The sequence below is a fragment of the Camelus bactrianus genome, chromosome 12, assembly GCF_048773025.1.
Source record: "Camelus bactrianus isolate YW-2024 breed Bactrian camel chromosome 12, ASM4877302v1, whole genome shotgun sequence".
In the NCBI taxonomy this organism is placed as follows: Eukaryota; Metazoa; Chordata; class Mammalia; order Artiodactyla; family Camelidae; genus Camelus; species Camelus bactrianus.
Window position 1 is genome coordinate 57,403,900 of NC_133550.1, and position 22,624 is coordinate 57,426,523.

Genomic DNA, 22,624 nt, shown 5'->3' on the forward strand with positions numbered 1-22,624 from the left:
GATCAGATGGCTTTTCACTTTTGTTCTGTAAATGCAGCAAGTATTTATAAATTTTCTAGCATGCTATCTTTGTCTTCCTGGAATAAATGCCACCTGCTCAGCGTATTACATTGTTTGCCTTTGTGACATATTTATGACAAAACGTGTCTGTAATCTCTCTTGCGTTGTCCCAATCTGGTTTTACTATCAAGGTTATATTGGTTTCCGACATAGGAGACATGCTGCTTCTATTCTCTAGAAGAACTTAAATAAGATTAGAACGCCCATTCTTTAAAGTTTGGTAAAACCATCTAGGCCTACAAGGAAGTTTTCTTCGTCAGAAAATCCCTAACTCCTTCCTTTCCTTAATAGTGGCAGTGCTGCTCAGGCTTCTCAATTCTTCTTAATCAAAATACAATATATTTTTCTGGGAATTTCCCCTCTTGCATAAATTTTGCAGCTTACTGGCATGTTGTTCATAACATCCGTTAGTGTCTGCAGTGACTTACGCCTTTTCATTCCCACTATGGCTTATCTGTGCGGTTTGTTGTTGTTGTTGTTTTTCCTCCAGGATAAACTTGCCATCTTTTCAAAGGGAATAGCTTTGACGATCCTCTGTTGCATTCTTGTTTTCTACTTCTGCTCCTACCTCCCTCATCTTGTTCTTCTGTAATTTCTTTAATTGGACACTTAGATCATTTTAAAAATACGGATTTAAAGCTATCCATTTTCCCCTGAAGAACTACTTTCCCTGCATCCTTAAACATTCTGATATTTATTCGTTAGCTCTTAGTATTTTTAAATTCCTTCATTTCTATTGTTTCTATCTTCTCATTGTCTTTTTGGTGCAATCAATTTTCAGCATCATGTAGAACCCATCTCTACTCCTAATAAAGGTTTTGACTTAATGTCTGATTTGTCTGATAATAGTATAACCACGCTAGCTTTCTTTAGGCATTTTCCTCTCTTTTTTCCATTCTTTTATTTCAACCTTTCTATGTCCTTATGCTGTAATATATATTTTAATTCAATTTGACTATCTTTTTACTGGTGGATTTATCTCACCATCTTACTTTTTATTTTCATATAATACTATTTGTTTCTCTAGGGTTTTTTTTTTGTTTTTTTTTTTGGTCTTTCACTTTTAACTGGTATCTCCATCTTTCCTCTACCAAGATAAGAACTTTAATATATCCTCATGCTCTCTGGTCTCCTCCCATTTCCACTGTGTTGATATTGCAAACATTTTTAGCTACAGATTGCTATGGATATACTTTTTAAAAAAATTCTGTAGTCTTACTTTTTATTTATTCTTTTTAAGTTACCAACAAACTTTCCCTAAGTATCTAACCACTTTTCTTCCCCAATTCATAGCATCTCCTGAATTTGTTTCTCTATTTTAGTATTTCCTCCAGGAGTGTTTTTAATTTGCATCTTTGTGTGGAAAATCTTCTGAAGCTTTGAAAGACTGAGAGCATGTTTCTTATGCCCTCACATTAGCATAACATATCAGGACATAAAATTCTAGCTTCAAATTTCTGTGCAACTTCAGATCCTTGAGCCTGACATGGTACTGATGGTTTCTACAATACCATTCTCAAATATTCTTTTGTCTGTGGGCTCCCATCCATCCTGGTGATTGAGTCTTCTACAGGTAAAGCTGACCAAATCTTTGAGACAGGATGGAAAACAATACCATCTTCAAGAAACCAGATCTCTCCCACATGCCTGCTGTGAATATAAATTGGTTCAACTTTTCTAGAAGGCAATTTGGCAATGCAGATCACATATTTTAAAATATACATATACCTTGCTTGTCCCAACAATGTTACTGCTAGGCAACTATATGAAGGAAATAACTCAACAATGTTCAGAGAAGTGCGCACAAGGACCCTCATCACAGCATTATGGCACAAAAAAAGCTTAAACCACCTAACCCCCAAACGCAGTTAGTTAAATTATGGTAACATCCTATAATCAAAACCTTATGGTGATTTATATTTGTGGAATATTTAACATTCAAGCAAAAAAGTCTACTTTTGTTACAGAAATATACATATGTAGGTAGGAAATTATCCGAAAGCCTGTTCTTCAAAGATAGTAAGAGCAGCTTTCTCTAGATGGAAAGACCACAGTGGCTTCTCATTTCTTCTTTTTGCTTTTCTGTACTTACTGTATTTCTACCCGGGAACTATTTACTTTTATAAACAGCATCAGTAAACAGTTTCTCCTTTGCGTGCATTACTCTTTCAGCCCACACCCCTTCAAACTCCCTTGAGCACACATCCAACTCCTAATTTATCTTTACATCCTTTCAGCGCCCACTACAGTGCTCAACGTATACAAAGTTTAAGTGTATTACATCAAGAATGCACCTCTAGGATAAAATGTGACTGTCCTCTATTATATTCAATGAATCGCCGTAATAAAAGGATTCTTTAAATTACAGAGAACAGAATGATTAAAACAGTAACTTTCTTTTCAGAAGCAGAAATCTTTCTTTAAAGAAAATCTTTTGAAGCCAAACATATAAAACAAAAATTGAGCCATTCTACTGGGGGACAGAAGCTGATCCCGTCCACTCAGCCTTCTTCCTCATCCCTCAAAGGCTGCTGTGCAGTTTGAAAACTACAATTCAATACATTCAGCTGACCCTTTACGCCATGTCAGAGCTAGAAGAGAAAGCAAAAACACACTCAACCTAACATTTATTTATTTAGCTTTTTTTGCAACTATAAATTACAATCACTAGTACACCTGTAATTCTTTATAATGTGTTCTACTAAAGAATAAGCAAACACAGCATAGGTCAGTTTAAAAGAAATCACAGTACTTCTTAGTGTAATTTGCAAAAGAGGGAAAAAGTCTTGGACCCACTCCTTGGAAATAAATATCAGGTAACCATAAAAATATCCAGCCGTTTTCCAGGTATTCAGGGAGGTTCATGCACGGTCCCAGGCAGAGCATCAGAGTTCTTCTTTGAAATATCCCAGCTTTGCCAATGACATCTCTTTTCTCAACTGCATCACTTCCCAGAACATCTGATCAACTATACAAACAGAAAAGAGAAATACATAAATCATAAAATGCCATCCTGATTATTTTTAATCTCTTTCACTGAAAACTTAAGATTAGCTGAAATGCCAATAGGGCATTTCCTAATGACGTACCTAACACGCAGACATTCCATCACTATTTCACATTAACGTTTTCTTGTATTTGTGAGCATCCCAGTTTTATCAATGAATAAGCAGTATTTACTGATTTTCCACAGCAGTTTGTTAGACAGATCAATGACTACTGGTTTAGCCCAAAGGAAGCAGGCATCTCAGTGTCCTCAGCAAACAGCAACGCTGCTGCCTGCCTGAGGAACCGTGCTCAGCGCTCGATTACACAACAGTTATTTCTGACTTACGGACCTTCTTGCTCTACTTTGCTACATACTGGCCCTTTCACTCTTCACTAAAACTAACAGAGTAAATAGGGGTGAAAAAAAAAAGGAAAACAAGAGACAGTCCAGAGAATTTAGTAGCATTCTTTGTAATAACAGGGAAAGGTTTTGTGTATGGCTCAATTAGACATAAAAATACATGCAGAGGATAAGCTGTAAATTTCAATTATCTCTGCTTTTTTTAAGTCCCTTCTATAAGCGGGAAAATTACGTTTTCAGATAATAAAAGGTCTTCCTCTGACGTATCAGATTAGACTGGTATTACGTTTCAGATAATAAAAGGTCTTCCTCTGACGTATCAGATTAGACTGATTTAGATCAGTGGTTCTCAGTCAGGGAGACTGCAACCCCCGGTGTGCATTTGGCAATGTCTGGATGCATTTCTCATTACCAGCGTCTACTGAGTAAAACAGGGATGCTGTTAAACAGCCTCCAATGCACAAGGGAGCCTCCTACAATGAAGCATTATCCAGCTTAAAATGTTAAGCACAGTCCTGAGGCCGAGAAAGCCTGCTTTAGATTCAGCCGCCCTAAATCCTTTTCAGGGCAAGGCAGATAATAAACAAATTTTAAAGTTAATAATAATTTATTACAAACCCACCCAGTATACAACGTGTACCAAACACTGTGAAGTGAAGAGTAAGAGAAACCAGAGAACATTCCACTTTTACCATCAGCCCCACCATCACTCATGACACGTTCTCCCTATTTTCATAAAGCGGATACCTTTCACTCTTCTCTACAAAAACGTCTTTTTTTAACAAGAATATACTTGACAACTTAACACAAATCATCTGTTCTCCATCTTAAGTCATATTATCCACCGACAGATATTCAAAAAGATTTCAATTTTATTAAAGTCATAAAAAGTACTGTACAGTGTAAAACTGCTTTTATGCGATGCAACCTTTTGAAATTCAGCATTAACTAATGACAGGTTTCACCCCTATTCTCTTAGGCATTAAAACTGAATTAAATGGGATTCTAAATAAATGTGACTGTTTTCAACATCCCAGAGCCTGAAAAAAGCTAAAACTAAGTTTTTTATCAACATGACTAATTTTTCCGAAGGATTAAGGTTTACGTGGCTCAAAGACAGTAGGTCTCTATTTGTTTTTAAGTATAAGAAAATTTGCAGTGTCTGAAAAAAATACAAACAAGAAAACTTCCCACAACTTCAAATACAAAACCTGCACAGACCTGTCCCTAGCCCAGTGTCCGCTATTTCTGTTTTTAAACAATATGTATTAGAAAAAAACAAAACCACTGCTTTGGCGCTGTCAGGCCAAATCAGTTTTCATGCCTGGTATTTCAGACATCTGGCTGTAAACCTGTAAGCAACCAAGAAAGACTATGTTGAAAACACTGCAGTACTTAACACTAGGCTGGCTCGCCCGGACAGACCATCTGCGCGCTTCTGATTTACAATACAGGCATCTTTATTCTGTTCAGAATTACCCGCCTGACTGCTTTATTACTTCACATACGAAAGCAGAAAATGCAGAAAAAAATGTATTGTTAGCTCCTTGTGGGTTCCACTAATTAAAATAAATCTGACCACTTCTGGAGCTTGCTCATTTTTATTTCTTAAGGAGTAAATTCAATGAGATTTTTACTCCTCTCACATTTACCATCTGATTTATCATATATCCCTTACAAGTTAAAACTGATCCTGCTTAAAACTCAAAATTAGGAGTAAAATGAGGCAAATTTAAAGATTAAATACAACATGTTTTAAAAGAGGCATTTGTTTCCAAATTCTTCACACATTTTATTAGACCTATAAAAGAGATCCAATATAAATGTACCAGTAATAAAGTTAACTCAAGCATTTCTACTAGGTGCTATACTTTTTACTGGACTTTCATGCAAGTATTTTATAATGAATTAAGAACACTCACCATCCTGCTGTTTCACGAGTCCCTGCTGAATATATCGAATGTATGTGAAAAAGTTACATACAGAAGTGATCTAGGTCAAAAAGAATAAAAAATGTTAAAACAGTCAAATGTCTCGTATCAAAGTGAGCTTTACTAAAATCTGTGGTTAAGTTACTTACCCTGTATCTGCAAAAAGGAGAAATATAATAATAGTTGCTTGAGTCCCCTAATTTAATTCTGTGTTTACAGGACTTACTCTGACCTGTGAGAGCACATTTTCTGTAAAATAAGGATAAATTTTAGTTTTTTTTTAATTAAAAGCATTCTGCCCCTACCTTCTGGACGAGTTGTATATTCATTAAGACAACAAATATTTGAAAACTTACTATGTACTAGGCACTCTGTGAGGCTAGGCGATAGTGATGAGAAAGGCAAAGTCCCCGCCCTTTGGGGCTTACATTCTAGAATCAGCTTCCTGGCACAGCATTAACCATGGTTCTAGAAACAGAAGCTCCAGGTTTAATGTACGTCCTATCCTGGAGCAAATTTACAAATGAGTAATCAGCGGCAGGGCAGGTTCAGTTTTCCAACAGGACTTCAAGTACTCTCTCAGCTGGAGAAAACTTAAAGATGACTGTTCAAGTCTCAAAACGTGTTACTGATAGCTTGCAGGGTGACAGCTGCGGATGGGGCAATTTTTGGTGTGCGGGTTGGTGTGTATGCATTTAATGTGGTGCCTAGGCCGGGTAAATACAGAGGGTGAGCTACCTTACACGTACACTGAGTCTTAGTCACACAAAGAGCACACTGCTTGCAGACACAGCATCCTTTCTATCTGCGCACTACAACATCTCAAATTTGGTGTCAGGGCTTTCTGGCTGGGATTAGGCTGAAAGCCTCTTGAGAGCAGGGAATGTCTTTTATTCACCTTTAAATGCCTGGCGCCAACCCTGTTGGTTAAGTGACAGGCCACCTGTCACCCCACTGCTCAACAGGATGAAGCTGACTTGTCTATCAGGCTGGACTCCCAGCAGCCCAGGTGTCACCCTTCTACACTAGAAGCTTGGCTGAATGTAACTACCACTCCTTGTCAATGCAAAATCAGTGTAGCTCTAAGTAAAGGGGAGTGGCCAATAGCATTTTACATGACATTATGAATTATGATAAAAATATATTAAATCAACATTAATTTTCAGCTATACTCACCAGAAATATGATACCAAAGTGCCTCCGTCTTAAGCAAACACATGGAGAATGTGTATTTAAAAGAGGATCATTTTGGAAGTTGCCATTCAAAGGACAAAGTCATTCTTACCTTTTCAAAGAGATTCTGCCTCATTGTTCCTCTATTAGAACACTCCTCTAATGGTCTGTGATAGTACTTAAAAGCGCTAACTACCAGCTTGGGGAGGATGGGTGATCAAGAAATTTAAGGCACACGTGTAAAGTCCTTGGAACTATGCTGTTTTAAAGCATACTTTACACAAGAGGAAAAAGTAGCATCAAGCTAATAAAAATCACCTTTACACTACTCTTCTGCAAACAGACACATACCTGTTTGTCTACTATTTTTCTAATTTTGAAAAGACTCAGGTAAAGTGGTTTTAAGTATCAACTTTTAAAATAATCAAAAAGTGTTTAGGTTATCTCATTTTTAAAGCCAATATATTTTTATTTGAGCTAGAACTCAACGCTACGTCTTCTTAACTATAATTTCAATGTTTTTTTGTTTGTTTTGGGAGAAAGTAATTAGGTATTTATTTATTTTGATGGAGGTACTGGGGACTGAACCCAGGACCTTGTGCATGCTAGGCACACGCTCTGCTACTCAGCTGTACCCTCCTCTAATTCCAGTTTTGGTTTGTTTTTTTTTTAACATGCTACACGGCCTCAGTATCTCTTAACAGCTCTGGTCCCAAGATTTTAAATCCTTGATGTCCTTTTCACTTAGGGATGTCAACAATCAATCATCTCTAACTCCTTTTTTTTTAACCATTCCCTCAACCAAATCTAATCATCTCATTTTTTTTTCCCTAAGACTGATCACATCTTTCCTCCCAACACACTCAGCATCCTCTTGAACACACACCTTTCTTGTTCCCAGGCCTTCAGTCATACGGACCGTTCTCTATCTCCCCAATTCCACCTGTGTTTCAAAAGCCCAGATCAAATCAAACCCCTCCAAGAACCGTCCCTGATCATCACCAGTGGAATGATCTAGTCTTCCACAAAATTCTCAGAGCACTGTGCCGTTCATTTAGTGATTATCTTGATAACCTCGTCCACGAGAGCCTTGGTCAAGGGGTCACACGGTACATTTCACAGAAGAGGACAATGTCTTCCTTTAGTTTTCCCCACACAATATGCACTATGAACACCTTGGCTCCTGGCCCCATTCCCACAAGCACAACAGTATCCTTAACTATATAAATTGTTCCCTAAACCTGAAAACCTGTAAAACTACTTTACTAAAATACTATAAAAATCTACTTAAACTGAGATCCTCATTTGTTATCATTTGATGTTGTTTGCACGTTTAACAGGTGTGATATATAATGCAAGCACAAATTTAAAATTCTACAATAAAACCTGCTAAATTTAAAATAAAGTGTAATACAGGACTGAAAAGTACAAAAACTGCTATCACTGATGACCAGGGTAAGAACACCCAGGCGTCTGCTGAAGGTCAGAATTGAGGAATGTAAATCTCTTCCCCAAAATTCAGGGGCACAGGTGTGGCACGAGGTGTGTAAAACAGGACACTGCTCTGGTGGGTGTGTGGCTCACAGAGCAAACAAAGGACTGGGCACCCTCCACAAGCGGCTGCTAAACCAGCACTGCGTGTTCCTGCTGAGAGTGCAACGTGCCAGACAGGAAGCAGGAAGGACCACACAACTCTGACTTCTGGCTTTGACAGACCTCGCAATTAATCTCAACCAGCCATTTCCTCTTCTGCCTTCCCCATGGCCCTGATGGGAGTCAACTGTTGCTCGCTCTGAGCTCTCCTGGGCTCTCCAGTCCCCTACGCTGATCTAGTTCTCAGCCACCAAATACGCGGCTTCCTCAAAACCGTTCCAAGTCACTTTTTAAACAGCTGTGTCAAAGGTTTTATGTACTGTTGGTTTCAGTCTTTCCTCCTCCCAGGACTGGTTGGAAAAAAGCCTGCCTTGCTATGAAATGTGGGCGTCACCTCTGAAGGCTTACATCTGACAAATCTCTCTTACACATGGAAGAAAGAACTGTTCATTTACCAAAGTGAGAAAGTTCATAGTGAGAGTATGAAAGGAGAGGAACAATCAAGTCTTGTGGGGACCCTGTTTTCACACTTGCTAAGATCAGCTCTAATTCACCATCTCCTCAAACTATTTTTGATGACAACCCTTGGGAAGGAATACTTTACACAAAGGCCCAGAACACACAGCTATACGTATACATAAAACAAACAAGAATTTTGCTTATGACCCACTAAAGACACTTCATAATTGACTAACAAATTACAACATGTGGTTTTAAAAACAGTTTCTAGCACCTGGTCTACCTGGATCCCTAACATTTATGTGTATGTTTGTAATGAAAAGGGCTCTCCGCTGATGCTGAATTTGAAATCCCCACGCTGCCTAGGGACTGGTCTTTGGGCTGCACGGACCCTGACAAGAAATTTAACCACATTTAAAACTAGAAAAAATTAAATAACTGCAACACATAAAAATTTTTTAAACTCAGTATCTTCCACAAGGTATGGTTTTGAAAACATACTTTGGTCCTCCACATTCGACTGCAGATGCCTTCACAAATCGAATAGGTTGTAACCCCACTGGTTCGATGCTTAGAGTGTTGTTTTCCACAGCCTCCAGAACAGCTGAAGCCAACTGGAAAAAAAAAAAAAAAAAGGATTAGATGCTATGCTGGCAGAAAAATATAAAAATTCTATTCTATAGTAAATTGATTTTAAAAATTATTTTTCCCCAAGTTCCACAAGGTTTGCCTCAGCCAACAAAAAAGAAACCATATAATCTTGGTTTGAGTATCTTTATAATTCAAATATTGTTATGGAAGGCAATTCAGTTATAGCTAAGTAACTTCTCATTATCTGGAAGGGGATTAAAGGTATTAATTCCAGACCACTCCTTACCCACAACCTACATCCACTGTTGATACCACTTCAAAATGAATATCCTAACGTTTTATTTTGCTTACTTTATGCATTATTTTTAATACTGATTGTTCATAACACAAAAATTTATGCTAATTATAGCTATCTATTTTCTGGCCTTGTATTCATGTGCACAAGCATCTACAAAAGAATTAACTGAATTATCAAGTATTACATTTCCAGGTGGAGAGGGCAACAACTGACAAACGACTGATGGAACAGGCAAACTTCACTCTGGCAAGACAGCTCACGGGAGCAGTCTACCCAAAACCAGGCACACGGCCACGAGGGCTGACGTGCCCACACACCAAGAGCATTTTCCTGTTCGTCCCAACTTCTCCTTACGAGTAATGTTACAATTAAATCCCCTAAAGACGTAATGTAAGACTCTTAGGATCAACTTTCCTAAACAGGATATTTGCAAACTTTCCACGTGCAAGAAAATTAAAACTATGACCTTACATTTGTATAGTGCCTTGTACTATTCTTTTTGAAGTTTTTGTATCGACAATTCACTTACTTTTATCTTCTTAATAATAACCCTGTGACATAGAGGCAAGGAAGACATTTTTTTCCCGTTTTAAAGATGAAGAAGCTCAGTATGACTTTTTTTTTTTTTTTTAATCACTACCCAACAAGCACCCCAGCGCACACAGGACTCCCCTTCACCCACCCGGGACCCAGAAGAAAGAGGTCCCACCCTCGAGCTTACTCAGCACTTCACTCCGACGCCGCGCGCACTGCAGCGTGAGTGATCTTCCGTTCAAATAATGAAAGAGGTTCAGGGAGGGAATGGCAAGAAATTAATATGATCCCAACATGGAATGGAGAAAATGGTAAAATATGACATATTGTAACATCTTATTTAAGTAAGAGATATTAAAATATATAACTGATTTAGTAAAGGTATGGAAACAACTTAATGCATTTCTATTAAATTTTTTTTGATTACCTCACTTTTTGAGAAGGTTAAACACGGAAAGATATCTTCCTGATAGATTTTGTCTAAGAAAGGACATGTTCTGTCCATTGTGGGCTCATCCTTCCAAGATCTGAATTCATTATACAGAGATAAGTCAGCCTGACAAATCAAAAGAAAACATAACATAACTTTTTAAAAAGTACAAACATAAAATCACTTCATAAAACCAAAACCTAATTGAAACACTACTGAAAAAGAAATACTCTTTATTTAAAATAATAATTCAGCCATTCTTAGTTATAACATATGGCAGCAATTTTTCTTTGTAAAACAGTCCAAACTCCCAAATGACTAATTAGCTCTTTTCAGTGTACCGCTGTGGTGTCCAAGGATGCTAACACTCTCCACCCCACCAAAAAATTGCTGGAGCTCTTCTTAAGACACACGTGCACACTGTTCTGAGTATAAAAAATGACAAGTCTTCTGAAAATAATCGAAAAGTATTGTGTGGCCAAGTTAATTAAATAAAGTGTCTGAATAAATGGAGACTGACTAAACTGTGAAACCCAGTTTGGGGCCAGAAATAACACTAATTGTTCTGCTATTACCTGAAGGCATTTCCAAAAGAATTTCCAAAATGTTTACTGTATATAAGCAGCAAGACTAAAAAGCAGCAAACAGCCTCCTAAATTGACTGTCTTAAAATATAACATTTATTTAATTTTTTTTTGGCATCTCAACATCCATTATTTACCATCTGAATTACCAACAATAACCCAGGCTGGCATCTGCCTTATTCGCTCTTCCAGTTGTCCCTCCTCTTCCCCGCCTCCCCCAACTTTAATAAATTTTCCCCAAGTTTTCTTCTCTACAGATTCCCTCAGCCCAGCTGACTACTAGCTGTCAACCACAGGCTGCACCCACCCCCAGCCACCCAAACACAGAGCAGGGTCCCTCATCCTCCTGCAGCTCTCAGTCACTCTTGTCCAGAAGCACTGGACACACTGTAAATGCAGCACTGACTGCGGCCACGGCCTCCGGGACAGCTCGACCAGGTGTGCAGGTCGTCTACGTGAACGTAACAGAAGCCTGACTGTATCTGAGCTTTCCTAACACTTTCCTTTAAGGTGAACAATGGCACTCTCATTGTGAATTGTTTTCATCCCAATCCATAAATTCCTTGAATCAAAGCTAAAGGCAAAAGGGTAAAAATATTAGCAGATGAGTAATACTTACATTTTCAAATTCATTTTCTTTGTAAAATCTACTCTTTAATGGATTTAACCCCAAAGCAGATAAGTAGTGCTTTAAGTAACGAGTCTCGTTTAAAGGCAGTAATTTAAATGATTTATTAAGAGCTGACTCTGCATCAGGAACTACCATAAGCACTTCATAAACATTTAATCCTCAAAGCTGAGCAGATAAATATTATAATCTCCATTTACAGATAAGGAAACTAGGGCTCAGAGAGATAAAATAACTTGACCAAAGTTACAGAGCAAGAAACCAACAGAAGTTCACATCTGAGTGACTTGATCCCCAAGCCTCGCCTGTGTGTGCATGCACACGTGTTTTAAACGCTTTCAGAAGATGTGTTGTAAATGTCATGACAGAATGCCCCCATCATATTTTCTCCAGAAATATGGACATTTTCACTTTTTTCCCAATTGTTTTATCTTTTTCTAAGACTTACACAGGTCAAATGTATGTTTCGTTTGTCTAATGAAACATTTTGACAAGTTTTTCACAAAACATTAGAATAAAAGATATATCTGGAAAGCATAAAGTTATTATGTTGAAGTTACATGCTGCCTGTTCAGATTTTAAGAAATTTCATAAACTAAAAACAAAACTTCAAAATGTTCCATGAGAAAACATTCAAATTTTCTTAGTGTAAACAAAAGAGAAAAAAAGTACATGATTATACACACTGAGAAACCACAGCAAAAATAAAAGTTTTACCAAGCAATTTATAATGTTATCTAAATCAAAAGAAATTAGAACTAAAGTTATGACTTAAAAGTTTCTCGAATATTTAACAGAAACCAATGTGAATTTTAGGTTTTGTTACCTTCAGATTTGATCAAGTATTGAACTTCTCTCTCACTGGCATCTTTTTTTTTTTATTAATAACTAAACAAAGTGCAATTCTTTAAAACAAGTAACAACCTTGGTCATTCAATTTAATAAACTCCTGGCTTCCATGCAAAAATCTGAATAAGCACACACAGCTTCTTAAAGATTAATGATGGACCTGACTTTGACAAAGTAAAATACAGCTTTTCAGAAAAAATGGGATAGGACTTTTCCGTGAATTTCTTCTATCAATCCCCTTGGAAGTGTTTCCTCATCATATATAAGTAAAATAAATATTTTACAGTTACACAAGTCTTACTCAAAACAGTTCAAAATATTTCCATATGATGTTATCTTTATAATGTATCTTTTAAAATGATATGGCTACCATTAGTTCCATTTGTTGTTGTTGCTTAATTATGCAAATTCTAGGACTACCTTACTGATAAAAAATTCTGCTTCTCCCAGAATTTAAGTAAAAGCAATGTGCCATTCTTCAAGAAAATCACCTTATTTTCATGCATTTCTTATATTCCTATTTTGCTAGAACACTCTAGCAACAAATTGTGACCAGCCAGATCATTAAAGCTACCCGCTCTCCTTTATACAACACATGACAGTTAGCTCCCTAAAGGCAATAGCGAGATTAAGAAACTTACCAAGTTTCCAGCAGGTCCTCCAAGGTCAGCCAGGTAGAGAAGGGAACAGAGGCAGCCCTGAAAGCAGCCAGCTCTAGATAAAGCCTCCCCCATCTTAATACTGCATAATTTGCACTAAAACTTTTGCTGACAAAAATCATTACCGACACCTCGGTGATGAGAATTAATAAGTATCAACAGAGTCAGAGGGGACAGTCCTGGACGAGTTACCTCTTTGCAGTCCTTTACAATTGGCTGAATCACACTGAGGTCCTGGTGGCTGCCACTCATGGCGCTGCTTGTACTTTTATTCCTCGTATGCCCCTTTTTAAAGTGTGCCTTTCCGCCCGGCAGAGGCTCCTGCGTAGGTGATGTTGGAGAAGTGGACAATACAAGCGTCTTCAATGCAGCTACTTCGGCTTGAAGGACATCAATCTTGAAAAGAAATCAACACAGTCGCATAAACCAAGTACGCTTCGTGACAGATGCAGCTAAATGTTAGCAGTCTGGTCAAAACACTTCCCTTCCAAAAAGATGAAATATAAGTTTAATTTGTATTTCCTGTGGAGTAATAAAAGGAAAGTAAAACCAAGTTTCTGATGTTTCCATATGGTTTGGACTGAGCTGCTAGTCACAATGTCAAATGAAATTTTAAAAATTGCCCAAATGTCTAACATTTCACTCATGTCAATTTTCAAAATCTTCAAAATGTATTAAAAAATAGTTTATGATTAGTTGCAGTTTATATCTAAAATAGTAAGTTCTAGTAACATTTTGGTAGCTTCTTTTAGTAAAATAATAAATATTAACTTTAAAATGTGATTATATAATCCTTTTGATAATACATGTGATTCAGAAGACTTTAAATCATTTGCTTCTAATATAAATAGACACCAAATGCTATTAATTAAGTCTCTGTGGTAGCTACTTTCTTCTTTATAGTTTCCTGGAGTTTTAAAAATCTTCTACAATAAGCACTACTTTTACAATCAGACCAAGTCCAATACATGTTAAGGTATATTTAAGACGGTAATCACTAACTTCATTACATTTTATCCTATTATAAGCAGCAAAAACTTACTTTTCCTTGTGCTTCTTTTAGCTGTTTTTCTGCTGTTGCCTGCTTGACATTTGCTTCTCTCACCATCTTATGAGCTTCCTGAAAAAGTGAACATCTCAAATTCTGAAAACAAAGTATTTAGTGTTTGTTTTCAAAAAATCTTTCAATGGGTGTTTTTGAATGAGGCAAAGATAGACCAACAAAGTTTTGCCTAAAATTAAATCTTCAATGTCAACTACTGTAACAGCAATTGTCATTAGACAGACCAACTGACAGGAATGAGGAATAGGTACCTCCTTTTAGTACCTTTTACCACTGAGGCAGCCAAGCTGAGTCTGATCGTTCTGATCAATGCTACTGTAAGGACTGTAAGTGCGATGAAGGAAAACACATGACCCACATGTCAAACGGAACTTTTTTATAGTTAGATTTTTATAATTTTATCACTATATATACATATTCGTATTTTTACTCACAGCAAAGACATACAGAAGGGACAGGTAAAAATATTAACACACCAATAATGTTGCAGTTCATACGAATGACAGCGGAGAAGCCTTAGAGTTTCCAATAAAAAAATGCACAAAATGATATTAAGTGATGATTTTGTGCAGAGCAATCTAAAAAGGGAAATCAGAGTTTCTCCTTTAATAAGACCTTTATTTTTAGTACCATAAATACAAAAAACTCTAGGTATTTAATTTCCCTTTATGCATCAAACATTATTCATGACATCTCTTCATGAGGTACTGCTCCAGGCGCTGGTAGTACACTGGGAAAAGAGACCAGGCCATCGCTCTTAAGGAGCTTACGTTCTGATTACATTCTAATAGTCCGATAAAAATATCTGAGTACAAGTTCTAGACTTTGTTCTAAGCCCAACATGAAGCTTCACGGTTTTCTAAGGAAGAGAGTGACATGATCTTACTTGTATTTTAAAAAAAAAATTACTCTGCTGTATGGAATAGCCCCTATAAAGATTAAGAAGGAACTACAACTGCCTATAGATTGCTCGAGATAATCCCCTGGGATGTAAGAACATACATTCTAGAACTTCAGTTTCCAGTTCATGGGAAGGAAGGGAGTTAGGGAAGGAGGAAGGAAGGAAATCAGCTTCAAAGAGATTTACTGGTTTGACACTGGCACCCTCACCAGGTCTGCCGACGGCTCGGTGGAGGATGGAAGCTCTGCATCGTGGCTCTCCCACTGTCCGTTTGCTCTTAGAGTACTGTAATGAACTGCAGTTTGTATGTGCCCATGAATGCGAAATTACAGATTATATTAAAGTAAGAGAAGCTCTACTGTAAATGCTTTCTAATAAGATGAGATTAACTGTGAGAATATTCCATGCTCAATTATGCTGGTTTTCTTATGTCAAAGTCTGTAAGCGTTATCCAATTTAATAATGAGGTGAGCATTTTTCTTCTAAAAGTGACAAATGTTTCAGATCTGCTGAATTTTTCTGTATTAAGCGGCTGTCAATAAAGCAGTATTTGACAAATATATTCAAAATAATAAACGTATCTAATCTGACCCTTCAAGACAAGTTCCATTTTAACTATAAATGCAGAAGTAACCTGTGCTATGGAGGGGGTGTTTGTTCAAATGTTTGGAAATGGATTCTGCTTTCCTTAATAGTGAACTACTACAACTTGGAACAAACTTTCTATGGAGAATAATGTTTAAAAGCTGGACGTATTTTTTTAAATGTGTTTGAAGGCATCAGAGAGCTTACAAAATAGTGAACAATCGGAAGGCCAAGATCCAGGAGAACAGGTAAAGCCAGGAAAGGGGGCTGGGATTTGGGGTGATCCTTCCCCACTAGAGATACATGAGGGACACAGTGCCAAGGGATGACATACGTGTAACTGGAGTCCCAAAAGGAAAGAAAAGAGCTAGAATGAGGCAGCAGCAGTATCTGATAATTCACAGGATTTTGCAAACTGACAAAAGACATCAAAAGGTATATTCAAATAAAGTTTGAAAACTTTTCTATCACTCTGTCACCTGAAACTGAAAAACATAAATATCATCTACACCAGCGGTCAGCAAACTTTCCAAAGAGGCCAGGGAGTAAGTGGTTCGGGCTCTGTGAGCCACGGGTTCTCCGGTGCCGCTGGCCCGCCCGCTGCTGGGGTGGGAGCAGCCACAGACCGCACCCCAGCGAGGCGGCCGCTCCCACAAGCGCAGGGGCCCTGAGAAACGAGCTGCAGACAGTTTACATGTGTCACAAAACAGTTCTCTTTTGATATTTTTCCCTCTCTTACCACTTGGAAATGTAAAAACCAATCTTGGCTCACTAGGCTGTACAAAAGCAGATACAGGCCAGCTCCACCCTGCAGGCTGCAGTAGGCAGACCCCTGAGCTCTGCAAACATTCACGTCTATGTACTTACAAACCCTGAAAACAGAATTTTTCTCCTATCTGGTTAGCAGTGATTCAAATGAAGGGTTTTTTTGTTTGTTTCTTTCTTTAAAAAATAATTTTTATTCAACATCTTCTGATTAATTTTCAAAAACAATGTGTTGGTATTAGACAGAAATTCACTAGAGAATGTTCTGGAAAAACCTCGTAACTGGCAATGTGACTAGAAATTCAGTACAGTGATTTATCACAGGAAAAAAAGTACTTGTTCCTTTCGGATCAGTGAGTTATCAGCAGCATTACATCTAAATTTTAAAAATGGGATTTAGACCAGACCTTCATCTGAATCATACATTTAAAACAAGATTTCAAAAACAAGGTAACATATTCAATCACACTCCTCTCATGAAATACACATACATACATATATATGTCTTAGTAAGAATAAAATATTTCTGTACTATTATAAAGAAATTTAAGCACTTTTATTATCTCACTCCTTTTAAAACTTTTATGTTTTGTAATGTATGTAAAACATTACAATGTGTGTTCGTGGATGTGTATCATTTATAACTAAGCACATATACTCTTAGAACAGTGCCTAATACATAGGGAATGCTCACTAAACATCAGGTATCTTTACCATAATGAAGGTCCATGTTCAAATTTGTCTCCATAGCTTGAGACAAACGGAAGTGCCATTTATGACATTCACAGTACTTAAAGCAAGATCAAGGTCATGAATCTGAGCCCCAGCGTTGTTTCTTACTCTAATTATGCCTCATTTTCTTCACAGATAAAATAATAATTTGTACTGCACGTGCCTTATAGCACCATTGAGAGAAAACTAAGTGTATCATGGATACTTACTAAAACTGGCTGAAAAAATATAAAAATATCTTAAGACTACATCTTTTTTTTTCCATGTTAAATGTAGACTACTTTGTAAAGCATTCTTTCAACAGACTTCATTTTATATTATCTCAAAATCTAAAATGCTGTAAGAAAATATATATATATATATATATATACACAGACATATATATAAAACTTTTGAGTCTTGTTAAGTATTTGATAACTTTTAGGACTCAACTTTGCTGAAGGATAATTATATTCAAGATTATTCATCATACATAATAAATTCTAATTTGAGTTTACATGTTAAGTTTACCAAAACTGTGCAAACTGAGCTTATTCAGAATAATACATAACTCTTAAAAAACTATACACACATACACATAAAATGCAAGTAAAAACATCTTTTGGTAAGACATGGTAAACTGAGATCACGAAGGCACAACTGAGACCACAGAAAAACTTCCCGCACTTTTTTCTAAATTCTTAAGTAACTGGTTTGGGGACAACTTTCTTCATTACTAAAAGCACCTGTAATCAATGTAGTTTCCGTCCCAGAAAGTGTACACAGTTAAGGGCATTAGTCATAGTTAGGTTGGAGGTAAGTTAGGGACCCAGAACCTTTGTCTTTAGGTGACTTTTTCATTCACTGCATTTCTGGTACTTCATGTCCTGCTGGGATGGGAAAAGCCTGTCTTCCTCCTACATCATCTAACAGAGCGTCCATTTAAGTGCCAAGGGGAGGAGCTAAGTGGGGCTAAAATCAACTTGCTTTCTTATCTACTATCCATGTATCATTACACTGTTTTCTTCTAGGCAGATATGACTGGAGGAAAAGTCTTATGTTTCTGCATCCCCCACCCCCATAGACAAATGTGGCACGTTACGCAGCTCCTGTGCCAGAACTGTAACTGCCCACTACTGCTACGCTTGCCTTCATCTTCCTCTCACCTCCAACAACCAGCTAACTAAACAAAAAGTTTTTAAATGTTCATGAAGGGACCGCCAAAAAGAGGAGAGCGCAAAGGGGTGTGGAGCAGAGGGGCACGAAAGCCCACACGTCTGAAGACGCCCACGGCAACATTACTTGTAATGATAAAAACCGTGGAATATACACTTGCTAGATTATTATTATCATTACACTGACTGTGTAGTAACATGAAAAGATGTTATTTAAAGAAAAAGTACAAAATATATTAGGATTGCAACTATGTAAATACACATACCTAAAACAGAAGAAGATTCTGCATATACAAAAAAAACAACAGGTGAAGAAATTTTTCACCCAAAAATCTTTTTTTCCCATTAAACTATTCAAGGACAAAATTTTAGGGAAAAAAAAGAAAATACTGGTAAACGGATGAGACATCAGTCATTCTAGTAACACAATGCTTTTGATACGGAACTTCTGAAGGCTAAAGGCGTTATAACCTAAAGAAGGCATCCTATGGTGGTGGTTCTTAACCAAGGAAGTACTATCCTCTCCTCCCATCCAGAGATATTTAAAAGTTGTCAAAATGATGAGGGAGTATTACTAGAATTTTCTGGGCAAACTCAAGTGCGATGGTTCATTTTGTGTACCAACTTGACTGGGCCACGGGTGCCCAGATATTTTAGTCAAACATTCTGGATGTTTCTGTGAAGATGTTTCTGGGTAAGACTAACATGTGAACCGGTAAGCTGAGAAAAGCAGACTGCCCTCCACACTGTGGGTGGGCCTCAGCTGAAGGCCTGAATAGAACAAAAAGGCTCATCCCCACGGAGTAAGAGAAAATTCTTCCTGCCTTCAGACTCAAACTGAAACATCAGCTCTTCTGGGGTCTCAAGCCTGTCAGCCTTAAGATCTCTCAGCTCTCCTGGTTCTCAGGCCTGTGGACTCGAGCCTGGAACTACACCATCATCCCTCCTGGGTCTCCAGGCTGCCAGCTCGGCCTCCAAATCTTGGGACTTGCCAGCCGTCGTAACTGCATGAATCAATTCCTTATACGTCTCTTTCTACATACATGTAGATGTACACGTGTATATACACACATCCTACTGGTTCTGTTTCTTGGAAACCTCTACTACACCAAGGATGCTAAGCGTCCTACATCACCGGCACCCCTACTGAGAAACACTGCTTGAGCTGGGTAGGAATTTTGGTCCTGTGGCTGAAGATTATATGATTCCGTCACAAAGACGGCAAACCCTTGAGGTCGCCTTCTGATAGGGGATGATTTGAGGAGCATTAGAGGGCACACATCTTTAAGTTACTCTAAAGCAGCCCCTAAACAGTTGGTAAAATCAAAATTAAGATTTACCTCCTTTCTTTCCGCATATGCATTTTTCAAACCACCTGATTCTGGTTTTTCTTCCTTCACATCATTTTAAATTGTAGACTCTACATTTCTTAAATAGTTTATTTTTTTCAGAGAACTTATAAATATGCATGAAGCTAAGCATATCTTTTTCAAGAGTCCCTCAAAAAAACAATTCTATCAATATATAAAAACCAAGACGTTGCTCTTGGCCAAGATGTAAACAGACCAACCTCAAACAGACTAGCTGTGAGTTCCTCCAATTCCTGTCCAAGTTGATCTCGTACTTTAGAAAGCCTCTCACACTCTTCATCTTTTAACTTCAGTTCCTATGAGAAATTGATCATTTTATTTTTGGTTTCCAAAGTTTGAAGTTAGGTTCAGCAGACTATATAATCTTTACTAATAAAATTACAAAATACAAATACTGTCCCTCCTACAATATGCACACGAACGTGTTTATTTAGCACTTGCCATGTGGAAGCAATCCAGCAAATCTAAAATTACAAATAATTCTGACTCACGTATTAAATTTTCATGTTTCTTTCATAAATATCCAAGGATTCAGTATAATTATCTATTACACGTGAAAATAAACAAGTAACTTCATTCTTTTTTTCCTTTTCTCTGAGCAAGAAATTTAATCATGCTTATTTATTTCAGTAAAAGTCCAGCGAGGTTTTTTTCATGTTTACATTAAAACCTGTTTACCTCCAGATAACTTCATGTACCATACTGTAATTAGTCTAAAATTCCCATTAGGAGGCTATGCTCATTTAATATCGCAACCAGAGGTAAAAAATGTGTATTTACATTTAAAATCAAGAAGAATATTAATGATAAAAATTCTACATTTATACACAACTCCTCAATAGGACACAAATAGATGCTAAAAATTCCTTTAAGATGTTAAAATATGCAATTTTATACGTTGCCCTAAATTAATCCGTCATCCTTAGAGATAGAAAAATCCAAGCTCCCTATCTATTGGTCACAAATACACTAATAAAATAATGAGCTAGCTGTGCCGTAATTGTGAAAGCATAGTTTTTGAATGCTGCAACAACCCCTGAAAACCAAATATACCAACTGGGATATGAGAAGAGCCCAATGACTACATCTTCAACAAAAGCAGGTAGAAGAGAAGCCCATAAGCTGTAGAAAACGTGGCCACGCTGCCCAGATGCCAGGCCCAGACGCCAGGCCCACAGCCACGTGGAAGGGAGCAGCAGGAAGTGGAAGGGACTACAGAGACACTCCCCACAGCCTCAGAACCCCCAGAGCAGTACAAATAAGCCAAAAGAGGAGGATTCCACCCTTGGTTAAAACTGGGAGGAAAAAAACCTGAGAACAAATGGAGAGAAAGGGAAAGGTTTTCACAGGCACCAAGTTGCAGATGAGTGCAAAAATCTTATGTATAGTGGCAGTAAACAGCAGAGGGAAGCTCTGAACTCTCAGGAATCTCAAAGCATCCAGCAAAGAGACCTTTCCAGAAGGGCAGAGCTCCATCATAAGGGGAAAACTCTTGGATTATAAAGCCAAATTGCAGAGCAGGAATAATGGGGAGGGAGACAGAAACGGGGGGGGGGGGAGAGAAAGAGAGAGAGGGAGAGAGGGAGAGAGGGAGAGAGGGAGAGAGGGAGAGAGAGGGAGAGAGAGAGAAGGTTCAGATATTAAAGGAGGGGTGGCAAGGTTCCAAAGGAAACAAATCACCAAAAGTATTATTAGAAAAAAATAAGTATGTTATGATGTAATGCTACAAGCCTAAAGCTCAGAGACACGGGGCTAATGGAGAAAACCTGCTTTCATGGTTCTGTTGTTACTAATTATTGCCCTCTCTTTTCAGCTTAAAGAAGACCCTTTAACCTTTCCTGTAAGGCTGGTATAGCGGTGATTAACTTCTCTAGCTTTCACCTGTCTGGGAAACTACCCCTCCTTCAACACTGAATGACTGTCTTGCTGGGCAGAGTAGTTTTGGTTGGAAGGTTTTTCCTTTCAGCACTGTGAATGTGTCAGGCCAGTCCCTGCTGGCCTGCAGTTTTGCTGAAAGATCTGCTGAGAGTCTTACTGGGAGTGGGGTGGGTTGGCGGTGGTCCCCTTGTATGTAACAAGTTGTTTTTCACTTGCTGATTTTAATATTCTCTTTATCTTCTGATATCTTGCTTATAATGTGCCCTGGTGTGTGTCTCTGAGTTCAGCTTTTTGGGAATTCTATGGGCTTCCTGGACCTGGATGCCTGCTTCTTTTCCCAGGTTGGGGAAGTTTTCAGCCATTATTTCTTGCGAGACTTCGCCGCCCCTTCTCCTTCTGGGACCCGAATACCGTGACGCAGTTTCACAAGGCCCTTAAGTTATCTTCACTTTTCGTCACATTTCTTTTTCCTGTCTGTTTGCTGAGTCCCACTGCCCTGTCTTCCAGATCACTGATCCTTTCTTCTTCATCTAGTCTGTTGTTGAGCCCTCCAGTATATTTTTCAGTTGTTACTATATTCTTTGGCTCTGAGTTCTGTTTGGTACTTTCTTATATTTTCTGTCTCTTTGCTGAAATTCTCACTGTGTTTGTTCATCCATTCTTCTCCCGGCTGTGGTGAGACCATTATTCTGAACTCTTCATCAGGTAAATTACTTACCTGTTTTGTTTTGTTACGTTTACACTTTTTTCTGGGGTTTTATCTTGTTCTTTCACTTGGAACGTATTTCTCTGTTTCCTAATTTCGCTTGACTCTCCGTGTTAGCTTCCACGTATTATGCAGAAGAGCTCCCTCTCCCAGTCTCAAAGGCACGGCCTCATGTTAAAGATGAGCCCTACTGCTCAAGTCCTAGCTCTTGGCTGCCGCTTGGACCTTTGTGACTGTCTAAGCACCCTGGTTTAACCTTGACAGGTCCCAGCTATTGAGTTTGCACCGAGACCTGTTGGTGTTCCAAAGGGAGGGATCTCAGTCAGCACCTA

The 22,624-nt window shown here is 38.0% G+C and overlaps 1 protein-coding gene across 6 annotated transcripts in view; it reads right to left on the reverse strand.

The window, feature by feature from the left end:
* Positions 1–2,675: 2,675 nt before the first annotated feature.
* The window catches only part of RAB3IP (RAB3A interacting protein), a 149,173-nt gene continuing 129,224 nt past the window's right edge, over positions 2,676–22,624 (reverse strand). For 5 of the 6 annotated variants that reach the window (XM_074375424.1, XM_074375427.1, XM_074375426.1 and 2 more), the window contains 8 exons: positions 19,909–20,004; positions 14,181–14,258; positions 13,331–13,534; positions 10,416–10,544; positions 9,067–9,179; positions 5,490–5,589; positions 5,332–5,401; positions 2,676–3,028 (listed from right to left, as the gene is read on the reverse strand). In XM_074375424.1, coding sequence (XP_074231525.1) covers positions 2,946–3,028; positions 5,332–5,401; positions 5,490–5,589; positions 9,067–9,179; positions 10,416–10,544; positions 13,331–13,534; positions 14,181–14,258; positions 19,909–20,004 — 873 coding nt within the window. In that variant the 3' untranslated portion in view covers positions 2,676–2,945. The remainder of the gene's footprint in view (positions 3,029–5,331; positions 5,402–5,489; positions 5,590–9,066; positions 9,180–10,415; positions 10,545–13,330; positions 13,535–14,180; positions 14,259–19,908; positions 20,005–22,624) is intronic. The other variant, XM_074375425.1, reaches the window with a different exon arrangement.